Source organism: Equus caballus, chromosome 30 (genome assembly GCF_041296265.1).
Source record: "Equus caballus isolate H_3958 breed thoroughbred chromosome 30, TB-T2T, whole genome shotgun sequence".
Taxonomy (NCBI): domain Eukaryota; kingdom Metazoa; phylum Chordata; class Mammalia; order Perissodactyla; family Equidae; genus Equus; species Equus caballus.
Window position 1 is genome coordinate 35872588 of NC_091713.1, and position 23943 is coordinate 35896530.

The 23943-nt window shown below is 42.3% G+C and overlaps 1 protein-coding gene across 7 annotated transcripts in view; it reads left to right on the forward strand.

Annotated features, from left to right (window-relative positions):
• The window catches only part of NR5A2 (nuclear receptor subfamily 5 group A member 2), a 132052-nt gene that overhangs the window by 15424 nt on the left and 92685 nt on the right, over positions 1-23943 (forward strand). For all 7 annotated transcript variants that reach the window (NM_001081795.2, XM_070255553.1, XM_023632397.2 and 4 more), the window contains exons 2-4: positions 127-245; positions 1788-1929; positions 4318-4964. In NM_001081795.2, coding sequence (NP_001075264.1) covers positions 127-245; positions 1788-1929; positions 4318-4964 — 908 coding nt within the window. The remainder of the gene's footprint in view (positions 1-126; positions 246-1787; positions 1930-4317; positions 4965-23943) is intronic.

Consider the following 23943-nt stretch of genomic DNA (forward strand, 5'->3'; position numbering starts at 1 on the left):
TATTTTTATTTTATATTTTTCCTGGTGATGTTTGCCCACCAGTCTCCAAAATGCTTTTCATTGCAGGACTAAAACCTACGTGGTAAATTAATTGGAGATGTGCATGCGTTTCTCTTCTTGTTTCAGTGTCTCAGTTTAAAATGGTGAATTACTCCTATGATGAGGACCTGGAGGAGCTCTGTCCGGTGTGTGGAGATAAAGTGTCTGGGTACCACTACGGTCTCCTCACCTGTGAAAGCTGCAAGGTTTGCTCATGCATTGCTGCCTGAGAAATAAGATGTTCAGAACCAAAATGAATCGTTGGATTCCTTTTTAAAGTTAAATTTAGTCTGTCTTTTTTAGAGTCAATTAAAAATGAGAGGAAGAGTTCGTCTTAGGGAAATGACTCTTAGAAATATGTGTCTGATTTAATTCAGGAGGTAAAGAAATTTATGCTGTTTAGAAAACTGCCAGTCCCATGGCTTTAAAATACTTTTTTGTAGTAAAGTCATGTAGCTATAGAAAGTCTTCTGTGGCTAGCAGTCCTCAATATTGATTTTGCTTGACTTATATGTATTTAAAGCATCGTTGTTCTTGAGAGGGAACATGACAAAGTATTTCCCAAATACATTTTAACTTCAGAGTATTCTGTGCTACAAGTCTAAACATTTTTTATCCGTGGACATAAAAGTCGAAACTCTCAACTGCATGATTGCATCCTGACTTATTCCAAAAATAATTTTTAAGGTTTTTTGAAATTTATATCATAAAGAATGAGAAAACAGATCTTAGTTTGCAATAGAGTAGTTGTCATAAAGGTAATATATGACCTATTTAAATGCAAGAAATTTTAATATGTAAAATGTACTATAGTTTTACTAATAATATCAACTATAACATTAAGGATTTATCTCAGACCTTTTTTATGTGTCGCAGTAAATTTGATACTCACTATTTTTCAATATTTCTTAAAGTAGAAAATGCAGCACAATTACTTAAACTACTGCCAGGAAAATCCCTTCATTCTCTGTAACAAAGTAAGATTGTTTCACTGTAAGGCCGGCAGGATAAATATGAAGAATATACCACTGGTAAAGCTGTCACGTTATAAAGCTGCAAGTTTTCTTTTTGATTAATTCCTTTGGGTGAAATATAAGGAAAGCGTACACTCTGGGCTAAAATTCAGCTCTCTACTGTACATGCTTGTCTTTTCCATTAGTTTTACCTTTTTTTTTTTTTTTTAAGCAGAGTTCCCCAACTTGAATGTATTCCAGTGGAATCATGAACATTTTCCCATTTTACTCTTTAAATCCTTTTGCCTTTAACTAGGCAGTGTTGACATTTGTGAAAGATCTGAGGCGTTTTGCCATTCAGTTTTTCCACTGGTATTTGACAATAGTTTGCCACTGCAATTGTATCAGACTACTTCAGTGCAATGCAGATCCCCAGCAGCGCTTATCTGGGACACGAAGGTTAATAGGAAAACAGATTTCTTTTAAAAAAAATTCCTGGTCAAATATGGAATATATTTTTCTCTAACTGCTGAGATGAAATGATATGTAGCCAGATCTCCCCAAGATTTGATGTAATTCTTGAGGAATATAACTCTGATGCCAGAAAAATCTCCACTATGGCTTGGCACTGTTTGGGAGGGTTGATCTTGTTAAAATGTAAAACAAACCACAGAACCACATAAGGGCTCAAGTGGTGCAATGAAAAGACTTAAGTGGTGATTTTCTTAAAATGAAACAATGGAAGAGACGGGTGTTAGATTTATAATATGTCTCACTATTTTCTCTGTCTTATAGGGGTTTTTTAAGCGAACAGTCCAAAATAATAAAAGGTACACATGTATAGAAAACCAGAACTGCCAAATTGACAAAACACAGAGAAAGCGTTGTCCCTACTGTCGATTTCAAAAATGTCTAAGTGTTGGAATGAAGCTAGAAGGTAAGATTCTTCTGAAGACTATTGCCTGTTAAAACTCTCCAAGGACATGGGATTTAAAACAACATTGTGCTTATGAGATGGTAACATTATTTTCCTAGTCTTTTAACACTGTTGACAATAATGTAAGATCTTTTCATGGCTTGTCAGCACAATAGTCTGAGACTCATTTAAACACCGGTGAAATCGACTAGGGGAAAAAAATTAAATATCAGAGTTTCCCCACCACTTCATTTTTTTTAGTTTGGGGAGCAGATGCCTTTGACATTAAAAAAGGCCAGATTAGACGACAATGAGAGTAAAGTCATTCAATTGGGAACAAACAGAAATAATTTGCAAAAATATTTTTCAAAATCCTTTGTGTTTTCAAATCAGGATGCCCTGGTAAAAGTTTGATTTTAATCTTTTTAAATAGATGTGCTTGTCGTAACTGTTACTATTAATTTCATGATTCCTGAGCAAGAGTTAAAGCCTTTAATTGTAAAAAGGAGTTTCTCGTGTAGACTCATCATTTTTGATAGTGTGGGAAAGCACATTTCTTTTTATTTTTAAGATAATGACTGAGTCTGCAAAATGAAAAAAGTTGAGAAGGGGGACACGTGAAAATCATGAACTATTAAATCAGTAGCAATGCTTTGACAAGAACAAGAGAGTGGCTCCTCAAAAGCCACATTGAACTGCATATTGAAAGACCTGAACCTGTACTTACAATGCACACATTGGCAGGCAGTAAAGTTAATATGTGACTGCTGTAAATAATTTGGAGTCCATGGACTATTATGGTGTGTTGCTGTTTTTCAGCCTGTGACCTACTGACTTCCCGTAGATTAAATATACTGCAAATAAAGTAATAATAAGGGATACATATCACAGATAAGTGCCACATACAAGAGTGCATTTTATTTGATCCATGAGGCACAGGCTACTTTTGCTTGGAGCTTTTCTGTTATGTGACACTCAGATTTGATAGAAATACTCAAAAAGTTCCAAATAAATCTCCTGAATTACTAATAGATTCCTTCCCGATAGAAGTAGCCACTTTGGTTATCATGAGGACTCAGTCAGTATTGCTTTTAAGAAGAGATCGGGAAAGGAAGTAATTGATGCTTCTTAATTTCTTTTTCTACTACATTATTTTCCAAACAGCAAAATACTGTGGGAGATGCTTACTCCAGTATGAGACTCAAAAGATAAAATGTTAAAAATTAAATGTTGTGATTTCATTTGATGTCATTTGATTTGTTTTTTTGACAAAGGGGAAAAGTTGAATTTCTTTACCTTATAAAGTATGCTTTCTTCACTGTAAGTCACTTGTGGTGTATATTCATACTTCCTTAACCATGATTTGAAACAACTGAATATTCAATATGTTATCACCCAGATGAAAACCGCTTTCTTGTGCAGTATTCTGGACACCTAGCATCCACAATAAATTTTTAATGCTGTACTAATCCTAAGATAAAAAGCTCAAAAACTTAACCTCCAGCAATTTCAACGTGTCACAAGCTGTCAGTGGTCTCTGGTTTCTGTCTAATTGCCACTGGCCACTAAGGGCTTGGAGAAAACTGCTAACTAACTTATTAGACGTGGCCCCAGACTCCACACAGCATTGTGACAGTGGACTGTCTTGACAGCTTCAGAAATGAATTTGCTTTAATTATGTCCAGTTCTGCTCAAGTTAAAACCAATAACTGGTGGTCATCGGATGGATACTCATCGATTCCAACTGAAAATAATTTTCTAAGCAGAGCAGACATTTGAGACTAGAAAGGCCAGCTTAGATGAAAACAAGACTGAAGTGATTCAGCTGAGAACAAATAAAAATAACTTGCGAAAGTATTAAAAAAAATTCTTCACATTTTCAAATCAGGATGCCCTAGGAAACATTTGATTTTAATCTTTTTAAATAGATGGGCAGCAAATTGACCAAAATGGCTTTGAGGGAAGAAGATATTCTAAGGGAGATTATTTACAATTTAATCCAGAAATGGGTTATTTGATTTTTGGTTTTTTCGTCTCAGCAGTTCGAGTTTCCCTGAAGAGAATCACAACATAACTGGCATAACAGAAACTGATCCTTTCTTAGCAACACAAAATATCCCCTGGGTGTAGTAAAAATTATGAAATCTTTTCAGTCCACCAAAGGGTTAATATGTCCCTACATATCCAGAATATTTTTTTGATGACAAACACACTAGGAGGAAAGAGTTCATAAATAAAGAGGACATGGGGGGTTTTTTTTGGAATCTTTGAGGGCTATTGTAATGAAAACAGCCACACACATACGATTTCTGGTCAACTTTCAACATTGCTAAATATCAGGAGATCTGGAGAATGCTAACAATTTGCATCTTATTTATACCCTTACTTCCTTTTTTTCCCCTTCAACAGCGGTAAGAGCCGACCGAATGCGTGGAGGGAGGAATAAGTTTGGGCCAATGTACAAGAGGGACAGGGCCCTGAAGCAACAGAAGAAAGCCCTCATTCGAGCGAATGGACTTAAGCTGGAAGCCATGTCTCAGGTGATCCAGGCAATGCCCTCTGAGCTGAGCATCTCCTCTGCCATCCAGAACATCCATTCTGCCTCCAAAGGCCTACCTCTGAACCACGCTGCCTTGCCTCCCACGGACTATGACAGAAGTCCCTTTGTAACGTCCCCCATTAGCATGACGATGCCACCTCATGGCAGCCTGCAAGGTTACCAAACCTACAGCCACTTTCCCAGCCGAGCCATCAAATCCGAGTACCCAGACCCCTACACCAGCTCACCAGAGTCAATAATGGGCTATTCCTACATGGATGGTTACCAGACCAGCTCCCCGGCGAGCATCCCTCATCTGATACTGGAACTTTTGAAGTGTGAGCCAGATGAGCCTCAAGTCCAGGCCAAAATCATGGCCTATTTGCAGCAAGAGCAAGCCAACCGCAGCAAGCATGAAAAGCTGAGCACGTTTGGGCTAATGTGCAAAATGGCCGATCAGACCCTCTTCTCCATTGTCGAGTGGGCCAGGAGTAGCATCTTCTTCCGAGAGCTCAAGGTATGTCATCAGCTATTGGAACTTCCGATGCCCCTTCCAGAGAGCCCTAACTCTGTCCCTAAATCATGTATTCTTGAGGCTGAAAATTCATTTTCCTCACTTTCTTCTTTGTACGATTTACAGAGTAGAAGAATTTTATGACCTTGACTTCAGACTACCTCAGCATAACTTTATGGGGCTGTTATTCTATGTAGCTCTTAATTTGGGGGGACCACATTCAACGTAAAATATAGGAAACTTAGTTTTTTTCGGCATGGTAGAATGTCATTATTTAGTCCCTTTAATTCAGGTGGTTTATGGCTAGAAAATTTAAGTTAGTGGGAAACAGCACCTGGTAAACTTTTTAAAAATTGCCGAGAGCTGTATTATAATGGTATCATTTCAAAGGAAAAAATGCCAACATTTAGTTGTGTTGAGACCCTAAAGAATGCAAATGATACCCCTGGTTACTAGTAACAGGTAGGTATTTACTGCCTGTTTACCTTGACATTAGGTTGGTAAAGCCTTTGTTTTCGGAGCAGGTCCCAGTAGGATATAGACTGCCGTTGCCTGGGGAGTGGGCAGATATGAGTGCTGTGGACCGGCTTGGGTTTTACTGTCATGCGCCGCATCTGTCATTGGTTTTAAGGGCTTGGGACACTGTAAACACAGTTTTTGTTTGTATAAGGATCTCTGTTTAACTACATAATTATTTTATTTCCGGAAATTTGAGGTTGAATTAATATGGGAAAGTTAGAGAGAAGTTTGGAATGGAAGTGTGGCTACCCAAGCACGTTCGGCCAGCAGTGCTTTCATTCTCTGTTTTAAAAACAAAAGTGAATCCTGGATTTGATTTCTAAGCACAGCTGTTACAAAACCAATCTCCTCCTTTTGCTTGCATGTGGGGGGGGTTGTATGTGGCTGCTGAATGTCTGGCTTCTGATCACCTAGGACAGTGGAGGAGATTTTAAAGTCTCTGAGAAATAGGCAGTACAAAGTAGACTTTTAATTTAAAGGGTTTCTGTTAAAAATTGTCTGTGTAGATGGACCAGGGAATGTGGAAGCCATTTGCAAATGGAAAACAGTGCTTTTCATAACAGTCTTCACTAAACACTGTGATCTGTACATGGAAATAAAAAAGTTATCTGACTGGATCAAGTAAGTTCAGAGAATACCACCAGCATGCGGCTAAGACTGCTGGCACGTCTGGCTCTGACTCTCCGGTTCTTTATAGCTCCATGCAAAGACGACTGAAGGTGGAGATAGTAGGCTGTGGAGGGCAAGCAGAGTGTGTTGAGTTGGCAGAGTCAGGCCAGGCATTTTCTGAGTGTGTCACTCCTCTGTGATCATCAGAGCATTTTTCCTAAAAATCAAAACCGGAAATGAACAAACAAGGCTTTCCTGGTGTTCTTACATTCACAGCTTTGTCCTTCCGAGAACAGGTAAGGTCTTCGAAAATGGAAATGGAAACGATAATTTTAGATGCAACTAAAAAGTTAAGAATGTACATGTGAGGATGGGTCGGCCTTTGCCATCAGACGGATGCAATTTGCGTGATGTCTTCGCCCCTGTGTCTCTGTGGGCAGGTTGTGAATCTCTGAGCCTGTTTTCTCATCTGTAAAATGGTACATATGTTGTTCATGGGAGGGTTATGGAGGGAGTAACAAGACTTCTATTGAGGAAGTTTTGCAAGGAATAAAGGATTCCATGTGGGGAATGTATCTAGTACTGGGAGCCTGGCATAGATTACATACTCAATAGGTTGGTGCTACTTTAAAATTGTCATTGTTTTATAACAAGTGTGTGGCAGCTTTACATAATTCTATCTTATATTCAGGAAAAAGTATGTCCTTGTACTCTCATTAGTTAGACACAGGGAAACCGTATTTCCACGTATGTTACAGAGCAGTATAATTGTGTGATAAACGGTCATTAACCGCCACTGACTGAGGACCTACAATTCACCAGGCAGTGAGTTGGGTGTAAGATGAATACAAAGTGCGGTAAGACGAAATATTTCCTCACAAAGATTTTACAGTAAGGTGGTTTCATAAATATCTATTAAAAAAAATAAAGACAGCTGAAGTTGTAGTTCACAGATTCCCTAGGAGAGAAATGAAATATCTTATTTACATGTAAAAAAGGAAACACTGATGAAGAGCGTATACAACCACAGGTGGGACTGTCATGATGGCGCTCAGGGAACACTCTTAAGCTCCAGTTTTCTCCTTTCCTCCCCTTGTAGCTACATTCTACAAGATTCTTTTATAGGGCATGAGGTTTAATCTTTGGCTGAAATATAAATACTTTTGGGAACGAGGCATATTAAAGCATTATCCGCCATCTATACTCTTGTTTAATGCATTTATTCGTCTTTCATGGGAATTGCTTTGAACAAGAAAAGAAGATGCAAACCCCAGGGTCACCTTCAAGGGGAGGGAGGTGCCCCCAGAAAGACAGACTTGACCCGCTGCATGGTTTACCTGGGGCTGGCATGGAAGGAGCGATGCAGTTTAAGTATTTTTCAGAGAATGAACAGTAGGATTCAGAATAACTTTAGGGATGGAACCAATATAGAGTTGTGAGGTGACTGTTCAGCTCTGGTAGAATTCCTTTTCCTTTTGTCCATAAATTTACTTTGTCAAGATAGCAGAGCCGTTGTTCGAAGGCACCTTCAAGACACATGCACCGCAGAGTATTTCTACAGGGCAGGAGCTTTCGTATTTTTAACTAGGACCTTCGGTAAGAAATATATTTTACACTGAAACTTAGTGTTCCAAACACATCACACACACACACACACACACCCCTGAACCAAAGTCTCACTAGACAGTACATGACCTTCTCCGTGCCACGTACTCTGATGTTTTCTCTTCTATTCTGCTTTAGTCTAATTTATTTCATGTTTCTTGAAATTTCTGGTCATGACCCACTAAATTGGTTTCATGACCCGCTAATGAGGCATGACCAGCAGTCCAAGAAACATCTCTGGGGAAGGGTTTGTGGACCATCCACGGGGCGTTGACGACCTGCCACCTCTAAGAACAACTCCCGAAAAAGGCCTCCTTCTCCTGCGATGGCCCCCAAGACATTCCTGGAACCTACAGCCCAGTCTTGGCTTGGTCTTCCTGCAAAAGTTGTGATTGTTAAATATCATTGGGGAAGATGAATGCTCCCCTTTAAACATTTGCCTTTTTCTTGTTAACTTCACGGCCAATCACCCATCAAGTGATATGCTTACAGGGCAGATTGCTCATACCGCCCCCACCCCAAGATGAAAAAGCCCAGATTTGCTCCTGGAGGGTAATAGGATAATAAGGCAATTTTACAAATGACCCCTTGCTCACTCTCCCAGGACACGTTACATTCTCTACCATGTAGAAAAGAATACGGATTTCATTTGTTTACTATTTAAGGGAACAGAAGGCCAGAGGAAATTTGGGGGGTTGTTTTGTTTTTCCACATATTTACAAGGGGCAAAAAAGATATTCTGGTTCTCATTCAAAATATTAGAATGAGAAAGAGGAAATTAATACTCTGAAGCTACTAGCTTTAGAAACAGCACAGGAACATCAAAAAAATCCTCCTTGCCTAGAAACCACAGACTTTCCAGAGCTGGAAGAGAGGGTGGAGGTCATATGACCCCAGCTCTTCCTTTTTCATATGAAGAAACTGAGGCAGGAGGGGGAATGTGACCTGCCCAAGATTACACAGCTACTGAACGGCAGAACCGGACAGGGTACATGGAGGTTCAGAGAAGAGGTATTTCTGTGCAGCCCCCTCCCCACCCCCCAGCACACACACACCGACAGACAGTGTGACCTTTGACTCCAGAAATACAGGCCTTTGCCAGCAAAGCTAAAGCAGATCTCCAGGATATCAGCAGTCCAGCCCTACCTTCCAATTACTAAATCACTAATAATCAATGAGACAGGTTTTCTCTGAGCTCACACAATGAGTCACTTTAGAAAGCTACAGTAATTCTTCGAGGCCACTGGGGTATCACTCAGTACGGTGCATCTACCAGCCAGCACTTCTGAGCCTCGAGAGGGGGTCCCGAGCGTGCCCCCGGGCCTCGCCCTCTGCACACGGGGAGAAGCCGGTTCAGAGTCAACAACACGGGTTGTGCTCAGCAGTTAGAATAGCTAAACACAGTTACATCCCGTGTTCACCTTGACACTGGGCGTGTTTGGCGTGGATTATTTTTTATTTATGTTTGTGAAAATAGGCAGGAAGAGAAGGCAGGATTGTAGCCAGGTGATCGATGAGCCCACTAATTATAAAAGTATTAAAAATGTTTCCCGAGGTCATAGCTTACATTCGGTGTACCATGCCATGTTTATTCCAAGTCTCTCTCACAATGACCTATCCTTTTGGCTTTTTCCTTGTGTTTTTGGAAATGAGGATCGAATTCAAGACCCCCACCCCCCACCCCCACGGCTGCTGAAAGAGCTGCCCTGGGAGTCAGGAAGATTATACTTTTCTTTCCGTTATTTTTCTCTCATCTGTGTCTTGAATATTTCACCGACACGAGCACAGAGAGGAGGTAATTCCCACTTTGTTGAACAGCTAATGAATCTGGAGGATCTATTTGATCTCCTAATGAGACCAGATGTCTTAAGAGGATTCTGGGAATGGATGTATAAGAACTTCCCCTCGATGAATGATTCAGATACATGTAGGAATTTAAAAAAATCTAAATTAATCCTGACTGAAACACATCACTAGCGTTTCTGAGGAAAATAGGTCTCAGAGGCTGAGGGAGTTTGTGCCAAAGGAATTCAGCCATGCTGAAGCCAGTTTCTAAGCGTGGGATCCTCTCAAGTGAGGGGGCTGGGGGTGGGGTGAGCCTTCCTTTTCCTCTGGTCCTTTTCCTCTGGTCCATTACAGAAGCTTTCTGAGCAGAGTTTTATCTATCTTTAACGTTCCAGATCCCTTTTCCCAAGCCTTAGTTCACCTCTCCCACCAGTACAGGTCGACATTCTGAGACTTAATTGGCTCTGCCCCCGTTCTAAGCGACAGTCTTTGGTAAACTTACCCAGCCCTTCTTTCTGTCGGTGTGGAGGAGGCGAAAGCCCTGCATGGTGTCTTCCCACCTTCGCCTCCATCCTGAGAATTGGGGCTCAAGAACAGGAGTCGAGTCCCAGCATCCCTGCCTGCTCGTGTGCATCCTACGGGTACCATAAGTGCTTTACTCACTGGCATTTCATTTCTCTGGATGCAAAGTGTCTCCTCCTGGAAGGAGATAAGCAGAAACAAACTTTAAAGTGATTTCTCATCAAGAGGGGAGAAAAGTTTCTATCCGAAGGCAAACTAAAACATCTAGTACCATGTCGCCTACTCATCAAAAAGATATCTGAATAAAAGAAATCTACCTTACAAAGGTTTACAAGGAAATGAGAACGCTGGCTTTTCTTCCGGCCGAGGTGGACGGGGAAGTCTTCTCCCATTTTTGTGAATTTGCAGGGAATTCCGCAATCGGCAGGTTTGACTTGATGGTCTCTCAAGTCTCTTTGGGTGTCAAATATCTGTTTCTATGATTTCTTCCAGGCAGACCTGAAAGAGAAGCCTCTGGTCTGGTCTGTCATGTTGACAATGTATATTATTCTAATCTTCTTGCTTATACATGTGTCCATTATCTTATTCACCATCCACTGGGTGAACCGGCTCTTCTCAGTTGGTACCTGTCTGTGCTATGGCAAGTTCTTTGGTGGGCAGTGAAAATGCCCCCTGACTTCAGAGATGTGTATTCTTCAGCATCTGTTCTTTACAGGAACATCAATGAAAGTATACCAGACCCCCTGAAACTGCTATGCACTCATTATTCTTTTATTAAGTATGAAAATTGCTTCATTCAGTGAGTGTGCACTTGCAAACTGCAGGCTCAGTTTAGACGCTGACTTCCTGAAGCTTGGCTCCGGCGTAGCCAGGCACTCGTAGTCCGTGCAAACACATCCTCCCCGGGAAGCCAGGATATTTGGTAGGAGTGTTAGTAGTGATGATCATAGCTTCACACTGGGTTTGCTTGTTCACACACCCGATAAGCTTCCTATTCCTATTAATCTATTTGTTATCTGCCAGAACCATGGGGAGCGCATGGGAATAGCCAACCACACCCAAGAAACCCATGTTTAACTGGCTTGGCCATTGTCAGGTGTCTGAATAGGAACAATGAGAGGAGGAAGACACTTGCCTTTTCCTTGCTCTGCTCCAGGCAGATGGTGAAGGGGAGGAGAAGGAACCTTCCCTGGGTGCTCACCATTTGCCTGCTGTTAGGACTGGGTGCTTTCAGGCCATTTTCTAGTTTGATCCTTAGGGCATCCCTGTGAAGTGAGCACACTGTAGGGGCTCCTTTTGGTTACAGGGTGAGAGTAAAAGGCTTGAACCGTTGCTGTCCATAACGTGTTCTTTCCAGGTGACATGTCCAGCCATCCCTTCCCGTGCTTAGGGTTGTTTGCAGTGGCCCATAGAGACACTGAGTTAATGGAATAGTAAAAGTTTGCTGACTAGTTTTTTGGGGTTTTTGTGTGTGTGTGTGTGAGTAAGATTGTCCCTGAGCTAACATCTGTGCCAGTCTTCCTCTGTTTTGTATGTGGGTCACCGCCACAGCATGGCTGATGAAGAGTGTGGGTCCATGCCTGGGATCCGAACCTGCAAACCCTGGGCCACGGAAGCAGAGTGTGCAAACTTAACCACTATACCACCAGGCCAGCCCCACTAACTAGTTTTTTAACAAACCAAACCACTTAGTCAAATAATCTGTTGGTCTCAGCAAAATTAACCAAGGCACTTGAGTCAGTTTGTGGTTGGGGAGCATGAATGAGAAAGATGGGAGGAAAAAAAACGACATGGAGGGGCTGGCCTGGTGGCGCAGTGGTTAAGTTCGCTGGTTCTGCTTTGGTGGCCTGGGGTTTGCCAGTTCAGGTCCCGGGTGCGGACATGGCACCTCTTAGCAAACCATGCTGTCGTAGGCATCCCACATATAAAGTAGAGGAAGATGGGCACGGATGTTAGCTCAGGGCCAGTCTTCCTCAGCAAAAAGAGGAGGATGGGCAGCAGCTAGCTCAGGGATGATCTTCCTCAAAAAACAAAAAAACAGACGTGGAAAAAAACCTCAGGAACTAATCTACCCCCAGGGCGTGGAGTGACATAATAGCTGAGGGTTTAGGGATGATTCAAGGTCAACAGAAAATACTTCATTTTTCCTGGCCTGCAGAGTTTGGACAATAGATGATAATAATAGCTGCCACTGATTGAGTTTTTACCATGAGTCAGACAATTGTTAAGATCTTTACATTTATGTGAGTGTTAGTCTCATTTAATGTGCTGTGTGGTCATGCTGTTATTAAAACAAAAAATGTATCATCTTCAGTTGGCCCAGGGATATGCAAATTCTTTCTTTCTTTAATTAGAGGAGGACATTGTAGGAATGTACAGAACTGTTCAGTAAGTTTGCATCAGAAAGGGATGTGGGGTTTGTGACCGGTTGCAGAGGCCTATACTCTGGAGCATCTAAGCCTTAATTTGTAGAGCCAGGCTGTACCTGGAGGGGGCTAGAATCTGGCACTTGGGGGTGTGGCTCCGTGTGGTCCTCCCCACTTGGGAATACCTGGGTGGGCTTTCCCCACACGCAGCCCACCCTCCTCCCCTCCGATGCCCGGCACCAGCCCCTGCTGCATAATCCGTGGAAGCAGATTCCTCAGTTTGTCTGCGTAGAGGCTGTGACACACCTGTTAGCTCAGAGCAATTAGGGTCTCTGCTGACTCCAATACTTGTGCTTGCCCAGCGGGGCCCACAGATCGCTCTCAGATCTCGTGGAAAGTCTGCAGATGTCATTTCCTCGCTGTAGCGGGGGTAGAGCGCCCGGAGTCCCCACGCCCCCTGTGTACCTGTCTGTGCACGGTATCCCCTGTCTTACAGAGTCAGGTCATGCGTTAAATGACCTCGAAAACATGACTCACGTGTGACACCCCTTAACACACTTTTGAAGGCCTTTGCCCTCTGAACCTAGGAGGTAAAATACGTCTTTTCCTTTTCCAGGGTAAGTGAAGAATGGTTTTGCTCTGACTTATTCTTCCACAGCTTGGGAAGTCAATCGTACAAATCTTGGAGGGCTCAACATCCATTTGCAGAATGGCTGCATAGAAATTGGGCATTTAAGCTCTTCTTCACGCTAAAGACATTAATCTCTAACCCAGGAACACCACCCACACTCGGGAATGACGACCCATCCTGCATCACCTGTTCCAGCAGCCGGGGCTTTCTTAAATGTCTGATACTTAAAACCTAATTCCCTCTGCACTTCTGGGTTCTCCACACGCCAGGCTCAGCTCAGCCGGCCAGCAGCCTGGGGCCCCAGCCTGCCTCTCTGGAGACACTGTGAGCTTCTGCATCACTGTCTTTATTTTCTCCACTCTACTTCACCTCCAGCTCTCCTTTTCTATCTGTCCAGACTCCCTTTCTCTTTCTTACTCAGCTGGCTTTTCATCCTTCCCTTCTTATGCCCCAGGCTTCTCAGAGGTGCCTGCAGGCATTTCTTTGTATAGCGTGGGGGGCGGGGGCTAGAATGGGGTAGGGGGTCTGGGGACCACATAGTTGTTACTCCCTGTCCTCAGCTGTATCTGCATTTGCGCTTCAGGAAAAATGCAATGGAGTAAAGAGGGCAACCCAAATTCTGCAGGTCTGAGGATGGGCAGAGAAGGCAAGAGAAAGAGTTGGGTAGATGGGCCCTAGAAATGGGCTACATTCAGTGACAGTCGATAGAACTTCTGTCTGGTGCTTCCACTGTGCAAGGTGACTTCCACACAGCAGTGTTTTCTATTGGGGTAGCAGCTCAGCCTCACTGAGCAAGGGCTGCTGGCTGGGCAAGGAGAATGTGTGGGATCCCCCGTAACTCTCGTACAGAGACACCTCTAAAATCCTTGTCTTCAAATAGTTGTGAGGATTTCCGTGCACGGCAGGGCAACTCTAAGTCAGTCATTTAGCTGCATCTCTGCTCAGTCCCACAAATGGTTACCCATGTTTCCTTCGCTTCTAACCTCCTTGGCCATCATCTTCCATTGCCGTTTTTGACATCCAAGGACCAAGGCTATGAATTGTTCACATAGAGTGTCCTCTGAAGCAGCAGCCAAAAACTTGGAGAAGAAAGATTAGAAATCTGAAGTTCACAGGACTACTGGGCACTGCTGCTGTTCGTTTCTCTCAGAAAACTAGAAGAGAACCATGGTATCTTCAATATGTAAAAATGTCACTGGGATTACACAACGTTCAGGATCAACTTTACAAGCAAAATGATCCTGTGTCTAAGTCTGTAAGAATGCTTTTTCTTTACATGACAGATAGAATAATTGGCCAATAGGTCTAAAGTCTGCCCTTGATTGTGCAATAAGAGCATTGCGAAGGGAGAATGTCACCTGGCCCCCGTGCCTTTGGAGGCACTGGTCTCCGTCTTCCATTTGGGGAGCATGGATGTAACTGGCCTTTCATCAGTGGTTCATAGTGTTGGTTTTCAAAGTCTACAGCAGGACCACCTCCTGTGAATTGCCTATCGCGTTTCTAAATGCCCTGTTTACAGAATACTTTACCTGGGAGAGCAGTATAATTATTTCACTTAAATTAAAAACATTTTTATGGGAATGAAAGCCATTAGACAATGGATACGTGTTGAGTTAATGCTCTCACAACTTGAGGGAGACACACTCCTCTTTTAAGCCACATTAACTATATATTCTTAAATGACTTCTTAAGTAGTGTCCCTGATTTTATACAGACACGCTCACAATAACTGTACCACGCCTAGGTTTTGGGTCCCAAATAATTCTCCCTGGCAGATCTTGGGAGTATATGTCACAGAGTTTTGAGTCCATATCCTGTTTTCAGACTGTTCTCTGAAACCTTGGCTCATTCTAAGGCCCGTTGTTTTTTTTTGACCACTGTATCCTACCCACCTTGAAGCCACTGCCCACGCTTCTTGACCACACGCATCCTCTCCTCACCCCCGTGCTTTTTGATCTGCAGTTGCGATGACTATGAGGCTTTGCTTATTGCCTAATTAAAAAAAAAAACTTACTAAATGTTACATTTCCCCTTGTAAAATAATGATATAGATTAGCGTTTGTGCAGAAGTGTTGGCAACAGGATTCTTCAAAAGTTTTCCTTTGGGTGATGAAAAGCTGTCACGTTATTTGTACTCGCTAATCAACTGTAATTGGGGAGCTTGCAGTGCTTCAGGTTCTCCTTGTGCGGTTACCAAAGGAGGAAACGTACCTCGTGGAGCTGATGAAAGGCGTCTCTCACGGTATTCTTTCAATTATAGATCTTACAGAGGGAATGAAAGAGCAGTGCTGCTGCTAAAAACTCAGAGGCTTGAAATGCCCCGAATGTCAACCGCTGTATTAGCTAGTTAACACGTTATGATATATTTTAATTGATTCTTGCTCCAGCTTTGGAGGAAAAAAAAAAAACTTCTGGATCTGTTTGGCAAGTAAATTAAGGAGAGAAGATGCTTGGGCAATAATATTGCTGTTTAAGTTAGATTCAAATCACGTCAGATATTCGCAGTGAAAACACACAGCCCTGACTTTTCTAGGGAATAACCAGCTTTCAAAGCATTCATATTTTGCACTCCTATATTGGGATTTGTGGTTATGAATCTTTTCAGAGGAGTTTTATTTGACCATTGAGGATTGCTTTTATGGTTTTATCAATGAAATGTTGAAATCTCAAAAACATAACTTCACTCGTATGAAGTCATATGTTTTGGTGGATCCAACTGAGGTTTAAGCTTTTGAAAAGGACCAGGGCACAGTATGCCTGCCTTTCACCAGGATGTAGCCTTTTCCTTTGAGTTGAATCCCGCCCTCAAGCTGCCCCTAACACACTGCTGGCGTAAACGCTGTGTTGTGAGCTAGGACTAGGGCAGATTCCGTTCTTTATTTCATGTGTGAATTCACTTGTTCACTAGCTCATTCCTCAAACAGGTATTGAGTTCCTACTGCGTGTCCCTCACTAGGCTCAATGGCTGGAGATAGAGACAGAAGCAGAGAAGTCCTCCAGGCTGCCCTTCTCAATTAACGTAGAGCTCCGTAGCACCGATGCAGCAATAACACCACGGCAAACCTTGACTCTGAAATCTGGTGCAAGCACTTGTGACAGGCACCCAAATGTCCTGACTGTGCTTACACTAACGGTTAAGATTATGCTTGAACTGAAAAATAAAATTTAATAAAATAATAATTTATATTTATTTATATATATAAATAATAAAATAAAATTTATATTTATTTATATATATAAATAATAAAATAAAATTTAAAAAAATAAAATTTAATTCTCAGACAAGCCCCACCCCTGAGAAACAGGGCATTAGTCCAATAATGACTGAAACAGAGAGAGAGAGGTTTGCCCAGGATGCAGAGCAAGCTGCCTACCCTGGGGCAGGGGACAGTGTGGTCAGGTTAGGGGGGAGGAACACCTACGGGGAGTCGTGGAGGGGTCCTAGGGGCGGTGAACCAGATGGACAGGTGAGAGTGAGGGGGTCGCGAGGCATTACTAGCAAAGAATAGCTGGTGCAAAAATAGAGAGGCGCTGGCTTTGTGCTTTCGGGGAGCTGTGAATAATTCCTGTGGCTAGAAGGTGGACTGTGTGGGGAAGCGGCAAGAGGTGAGGTGGACAGGTGAGCAGGGTCACTTATGTACGGTTCTTAGAGACGCGGATTTTATTCATGGCAAAGGGAGGCCACCAAAGGAAGTTCAGAACAGGAGACCCAGAGGGACTGGCGATGCACCATAGCAACGCAGGACACCAGCCGACTGTAGGATTTTATGACGTGGGTTTTGGTATGGGTGTCCCCTGGTTTCCCGGCATTTAGCCGAAAGTGCATTCCAGTCTTTCCTTCTTATATATGGCTTAAACTTCGTGGTCCATCTTGCAAAGAAGGATATCATCGGTATCTTTTATATACTTTGTTATTCCTTCCAACACGCCTTTTCCTTCTAGGTAAATTCCAGGTATTGGTGACATGGATTTCCTTGAGGTCTTAGTCCTTGTTTCGTGTTCAATTTAAACCAACACGATGTTTTAAAATTTCTTCAGTATAACGTACTTTTTGACCAGAAAATTTGTTTGTTTGTTTGTTTTTTAACTTCAAGCAGATCTATTGCTGTTTATTTCATAGTCGTTGATTTAATGGCCTCAAATCAGCTGTCTGGTTTACACACACACACTGAGGGGGCTGTCAAGCCAGTGTACCTGAAGTGATCACATACCAGCTCTTAACATTATTTGCACCCAAGTCCCACCTCCAACCTGATGAGTTGTTCATTCACTCACTCAACATATGTTAACTGAACACCCACTATGTGCCAAGTCCTGTTCTAGACCAGGGGATACTATAGTGAAAAGATCAACAAGGGTCACTTTTATTGACATTCTACTGAGAGGAAAGCAGATGGTAAACAAAGCAATAAAGGTAGTGTGAACTGATAGAATAACGATTGAGTAGGGTATGGGGAGGGAGGGAGCCATTAGAGGGGTTTAAACAAGACCGATAGGAGGAGTTTGATACTTGAGCTAAAATCTAAATAGCAGGAAAGAACCAGGCTTGCTAACTCTGGAGACACAGCCATCCAGGCACAGGAAGGGGAAGTGCAAAGGCCCTGAGGTGGAAACCAGCTTGGCATTTTCAAGACACGTAAGGAAAACCGATGTGCATGGAAATCAGTGCTTGAGGGGGAAAGTGGCTCTTGATAAGGTCAAAGAGTTTGACAAGGTCCAGCTCATGTAGGGCTTGGATTTTATTCTGTTTGGAACAGGAAACCATAGGGGGATTTCAAGCAATGGAATGACCTCACCAAATTCTCATTCTAAAATATGTTGCTCTGGCTGCAGGTGGGAAATGGGTTGAAAGGAAGTAGGAGATCCAGCACCCAAGAGAGACGTGTGGAAGCTTAGACCAGGGCACAACAGTGGAGACAGAAGTGGATGGCCTTAGGATATGTTGAGGTAAAGCCAACAGAATTTACTAAAAAGGGCTTTGAGAGAAAAAGAGGAGACAGCAAGACTCAGGTTTTTCGCTTGAGCCATTGAGAAGCATTTGTTGAGAAGGGCACCCAGAATCTCCAGGGGCGAGGCCTGTGAATTTTCTACAAAGCTCCCTGAACAGATGGAACCAAATGCCAGAGCTGGTCCTTCAATGCCCCCTTTGGAACCACTGCTTTATTCTGATCCCTGTTTTTATTCACATGGACACAGCTAAACCACCCTATGCAGATAAGAACTCAAGCTCTGGGGCCAGCCCCGTGGCCGAGTGGTTAAGTTTGTGCGCTGTGCTGCAGGCGGCCCAGTGTTTCGTTGGTTCGAATCCTGGGCACAGACATGGCACTGCTCGTCGAGCCACGCTGAGGCGGCATCCCACATGCCACAACTAGAAGGACCCACAACTAAGAACATACAACTAGGTACCAGGGGGCTTTGGGGAGAAAAAGGGAAAAAAAAATAATAATAAATAAATTAAAAAAAAAGAACTCAAGCTCTTCCCAAAAGCCAGGACTCTTCAAGTCCCCTGCAATCTCTTTCAGATTTAACAGCAGCCAGGACGTTCTTTTCCACGCAACTTCAATCCCCCATGTACAGTAAAGTCTTTCACTCTGAGTCGGTCAGTATAGCTGAAACCTGAGGTTACCCTTCGCTCGATCCTAACCTTTTATAGGATTGCTTGTTCTGTTGCGGCTACATGAAAACCTAAAATTATTCTGTCATTCAGGGTCCAAACTTATTTCGGGAGTTCAGATGGAGTCTTGTTGTGACCGGACCCCTATGCTGACGCACACTGAGCAGGTTGTAAATTCAATCCGCGTGCTGCGCCGGGAAACTGATGGCTGAGCACAGTTAGTGCTTGCCCCCCATGGCTGTCCCGTTCTAAGACTGGCTCTGAGCTGAAGGAAAAGGGGATCTTTGAACCCCTTGTTTTAAAAGCACAGGGGCCGGCCCAGTGGCGCAGCGGTTAGGTGCACACGTTCCGCTTCAGCAGTCCGGGGTTCGCCGGTTCGGATCCTGGGTGCGGACATGGCACCGCTAGGCAGGCTGTGCTGTGGCAGGCATCCTACATATAAAGTAGAGGAAGATAGGCACGGATGTTAGCTCAGGGCCAGTCTTCCTCAGCAAAAAAAGAGGAGGATTGGCAGCAGTTAGCTCAGGGTTAATCTTCCTCAAAAAATGAATAAATAAAATAAAAGCATAGAATGTTAACTTTAAAAGTATTGTTCTTGCTTGAGTATGGATTCTATAGAAGAATTTGACCCAAAACTGGAGTCATGCCTTGACATTGAGCCAATTAGTCTGTGGTCATTTTTATGACTGTAAATTGCTAGTTGTTTTAAATATTCTTTCTAAGCTTTATCTCTAATCCTTTAGTTATCTTCGTTGCTCTTTTAAGAACTTTTTTTGCAACTTTCTTTTCTATGGTAACGCAGGATAACCGAGCTGTAGTCTTTCCAACGCTCCTTTGTCCACAGGGCAGAGCAGTGGGCGGCGTTTGGATTATAAAACAAATCCAGAGATTTGTCTACAAAATTAAAGATGAACATGAATATGTCATACATCCCAGAATCAATTATCTATTATAATTCTTAAATCTCCCAATATTCCAAAAGGACTTGGTTTCCCGCTGCTTACTACCTTACTTAATTTACTTCTAGGCATTGGGAAAAAAAAAACCCTGATATTATTTTGTGTAATATTTTTGCAGTTGGAAAAAACTTGTTGCCAGTTGACTTATTAGCCCACGTCATTGTCACCTGCAGCAGAGGTTGGTTCCGGCTTTGTGGACCCTGGACCTTACACAATTTAGGAAGCTCTCGGTGACAAAGAATGCAAAATATCTTCTCTCTTGCTCATTTTGCAAAAACATTAGGCCTTGTGCATACAATTGCTTGGATCCCCCAAAAGCGTAGAAAGTGCCCATATGTGGGAAGTTTCCTGAAGCTGAAGCTCATTAGTTTCAGGTAAAAGTGCTTCTGATTTGTAGTTCTGCTAAAATATTTCTCGTATAGAGGATCATTTGGGCTAGGAGCGGGGTGGGGATAAAGCTAAAAATCTACATAGATGACACTGTTTTTAAACTGGATCTAGTCAGATTTAGGTTTAGACTCCCGACATTGAATAAAATAGATATTAAGCCCAGATATCTTTACCTGGTTCTTTTCTTTATAAAAACAATTTCTCGAGGCCGCCCTGGTGGCACAGTGGTTAAGTTGGCACACTCTGCTTTGGCAGCCTGGGGTTCACAGGTTCGGATCCCAGGCACAGACCTATGCACCACCACTCATCAAGCCGTGCTGTGGCAGCATCCCATATACAAAATAGAGGAAGACTGGCATGGATGCTGGCTCAGGGTCCATCTTCCTCAAGCAAAAAGAGGAAGATTGGCAACAGATGTTAGCTCAGGACCAGTCTTCCTCACACACACACACAAAAATGTCTCATTGGCCGTGGGACAGACAAGACAGTCATGCCTGTAGACTAAAGACATAATTTTTCCGTGAGCTAAGCTTAACATTTACAGCATGTTGGACACTCTCTGGCAATTCTGCCTTACCCATTCCGCCTCTCCTTACCTCACCTCGACTGCCAAACACCATCCCATCCATCAGTTCTTCTCCACTCGTTACCCTAAGAAATTTCTAATATGTGTATCAAAATTTAAATAGAAAGTGCTGTAAGTTCTCTTTCTGTTCTGATGAAGGATTCAGACAGAATTCATGTTCTACAATAATAGCAGTACTTTCTGTAGATGCAGGTTTCACAGTGATCATCATTAGAAAGATGAGGCAGGGGCCGGCTCCGTGGCTGAGCCGTTAAGTTTGCATGCTCCGCTTTGGCGGCCCAGGGTTTCTTTCGCCAGTTTGGATCCTGGGTGCGGACATGGCACCGCTCATCAAGCCACGCTGAGGCAGCATCCCACATGTCACAACTAGAAAGACCCACAACTAAAAATATGCAACTACGTACCGGGGAGCTTTGCGGGGAGAAAAAGGAAAAATAAAAAAAAAATCCAAAAAAGGAAAGAAAGATGAGGGGTTTCCTTTGGTAAGATTATGAAGCATGTTCTAAAAGTTTGGGGGTCCTCACACTGCAGAAACTCACTTTTTCTGTTCTTAACAGGAATCATACAGTAAACTATGAAATAATCTCACGCTTCCTGCTTGACTTTATGTATCCAGTCTTGTCTTCCACATCTAAGTAAGAAGATTAACATTCTTAAGTCACTAACTAAGAGGAACATGGGGGGCCGGCTCTGTGGCCGAGTGGTTAAGTTCGTGCGCTCCGCTGCGGCGGCCCAGGGTTCGGATCCTGGGCGCAGACATGGCACTGCTCAACAGGCCACGTTGAGGCGGCGTCCCACATCCCACAACTAGAAGGACCTGCAACTAAGATATACAACTGTGTACGGGGGGGGTTGGGGAAATAAAGCAGGAAAAAAAAAAAAAAAAGATTGGCAACAGTTGTTAGCCCAGGTGCCAATCTTCAAAAAAAAGAGGAACATGGGCAAATACAATCTCTAATTATGTCTCGATACTATACACATCCCTGTGAGCGGGTACCTCTAAGCTGGATTCGAGTTGGCTTTAAAATGGGATGCTCGAGTACATTTTGATGAAGAACTTATTCTCAAGAGCTCAAAATTCAAAATAAATTTAAAAGACTTTGAGAGAGTTTTAAAAAAATGACTTTTGCTTACTTCCGATATTGCTAGAAAAATGAAGTGAATTTCTCAAGTGCTTTTTATTTGTGAGGTAGTATGACTGATATAAGTTGTGCAGGAGAAGAACTTAAAATGTTCTCACCAAAAAAAAAAAAAAAAGATAAATCTGTGAGGTGATGGATGTCTTAATTAACTAGATAGGAGAGAATCCTCTCACAATGTGTGTACACTCACCACACTGGCTACTTCCTATATCTTATAATTTTATGTCAATTGTACCTCAATAAGCTGAAAAACATCCATAAGAATAAATAAGTGGTACAGGGGATCAAAGGAGTATATCTTAGTTGAATGAATGGATGGCAGAGTCCCTCTGTGGATTTGGGGTTTGAGGAGTAATTAGGCAGAGAGAGAAGCCAGCCTAGCAAATTCTATGATCCAAGTCACATTTTGGACAGTTTTATGGCTTTTATCTCTAAATAGTTTACAAGTCAAGCATATCCTTTAAGTATAATGATCAGTCAGGAGATTTCATGGATTGTTTCTGCCTAATACCATTTAATAGAAAATCTGTTCTAAAAGTTGAATGTATAAATATGGTTGAATTGGAACTGGTTTAAGTTGCTGGCCTTTGCTCCGTGAGAATGCACGATACCTGATGGTTATATGAACATGAGCCGCGAGGATGTTCCACAGAGTATCCGTCTATGTGTACAGGCTCTCAAGTACATGGGAGAATTCTGGAAGAATTTGTAGGGAACAGTAGAAACATGTTGGCATCCTGTGTAAGAGAGAGTGAAAATGAATTTATTTTTTGAAGTGAGAATAAAACCACCTACTTCTCCAGATACATATCCTTTTATGAGATGGTCTTTTTCAGCCATTTTCTTCTTGGGTTAGGAATTATTTACCCAGATGGCTACCTGATGAGAATTTAGAGATGTCACCTCATTTGTAGAACAATTGTGATTACTGTTCTTTAATTTCCAACTCAAATCTACCACACAGAACGCTTTCAGAGATAGGAGCTTCATAGCCACAAAATATTATTTCATGTGCTTTTGCGGTAGATTTTTTCCACAGCATTTAGTCCTTTCCCACTTCACTTCAGGAGGGAGGGAAAAAACCCTACTGAGTCAATAATTAACTTAGATCAGAAAGCACTTTGCTGCACAGATGTAACATTTTACCAAGGTTTCTGGGGTAAGGAGTATTTGTTTAGCTTTAAGTTAACAAAACAAAACATTACATAAAAACGCATTGAAATGGCACTTGAAACAACAACGGTGCCCCAAATCGGTTGTCCCTTACATTTGAGTGTAGGGCAAAGCCAGTTGTTAAATTATCCCATATTGAGAATTGGCAAATAAATGTTTGCCTAATTGCTCCCATTTCTCCTGACTCTTAGTTCCATCAGCTTTAGAGCAGAGGAGTAAAAAAATATATATTTTTATTAAAAGAGAGCTTTTGAGATTGAATGCTCTAATTAACTGCTGATTGTTTCTCTAAATAGACTATTGTACAGAAAAAACCCTAATTGTCTCCATTCTAGGGGATGTTAAGTTGTGGTGAAAAGCAGAGCTGATTCAGTGAGACCAAAGGAGCCAGGATCACCTGTGTTACAGCACCCCACTGCTCCGAGACACAGACAATGGTGATGTTTAGCGGATAGTTTCTTCCGAAGGTCTTAAAAGTTGGTTAATTAAAAAAAAAGAGGCACACAGAGTATCTTGAGTTTGCCTTTGTGGTTAAAAGAGTCGATGCTGTGCAACAAAGGGCCCCATGATATGGAATGCCAGTTCAGGTTGAGAGTGTATGCTTTTTTGTTGTCTTCGAGGTGGGGAAGAAATTGGTTCATCTTTGATATGACTGTCTTCACAAGCAAATACTTACAAAGGGGTAGGGTCTAACTCACTTATCAAAAAATCAAGGTCTTGACCTTGAATAGCAGAAGTAAATCTGGCAAAATTCATCTTTCTGATTTTGGATGCTTCTTAGACTAGAAAAAACCATTGGCTTCAAATGGGTGGGACCATTTATAGAGACACTGTTTTCCAGCAAGCAATTGCGAGGGGAGGAGGTGGCCGGGGGAAGAGGAAACATCTTTTTTTTAATACTATGCTTTCTAACCAAATATATTTTTAAGTTTTTGTCTGTTGCTTAATAAATTCCTTTTGGGTCAAGTATAATAACAATTTTGCTCCAATGTCAAAAGACAAAATTTGAGTGATTTGTGAATGCGTGATCTATCACATGGAGATTCTTTTAATCAAAACACCTAAAGGTCAAATAATAATA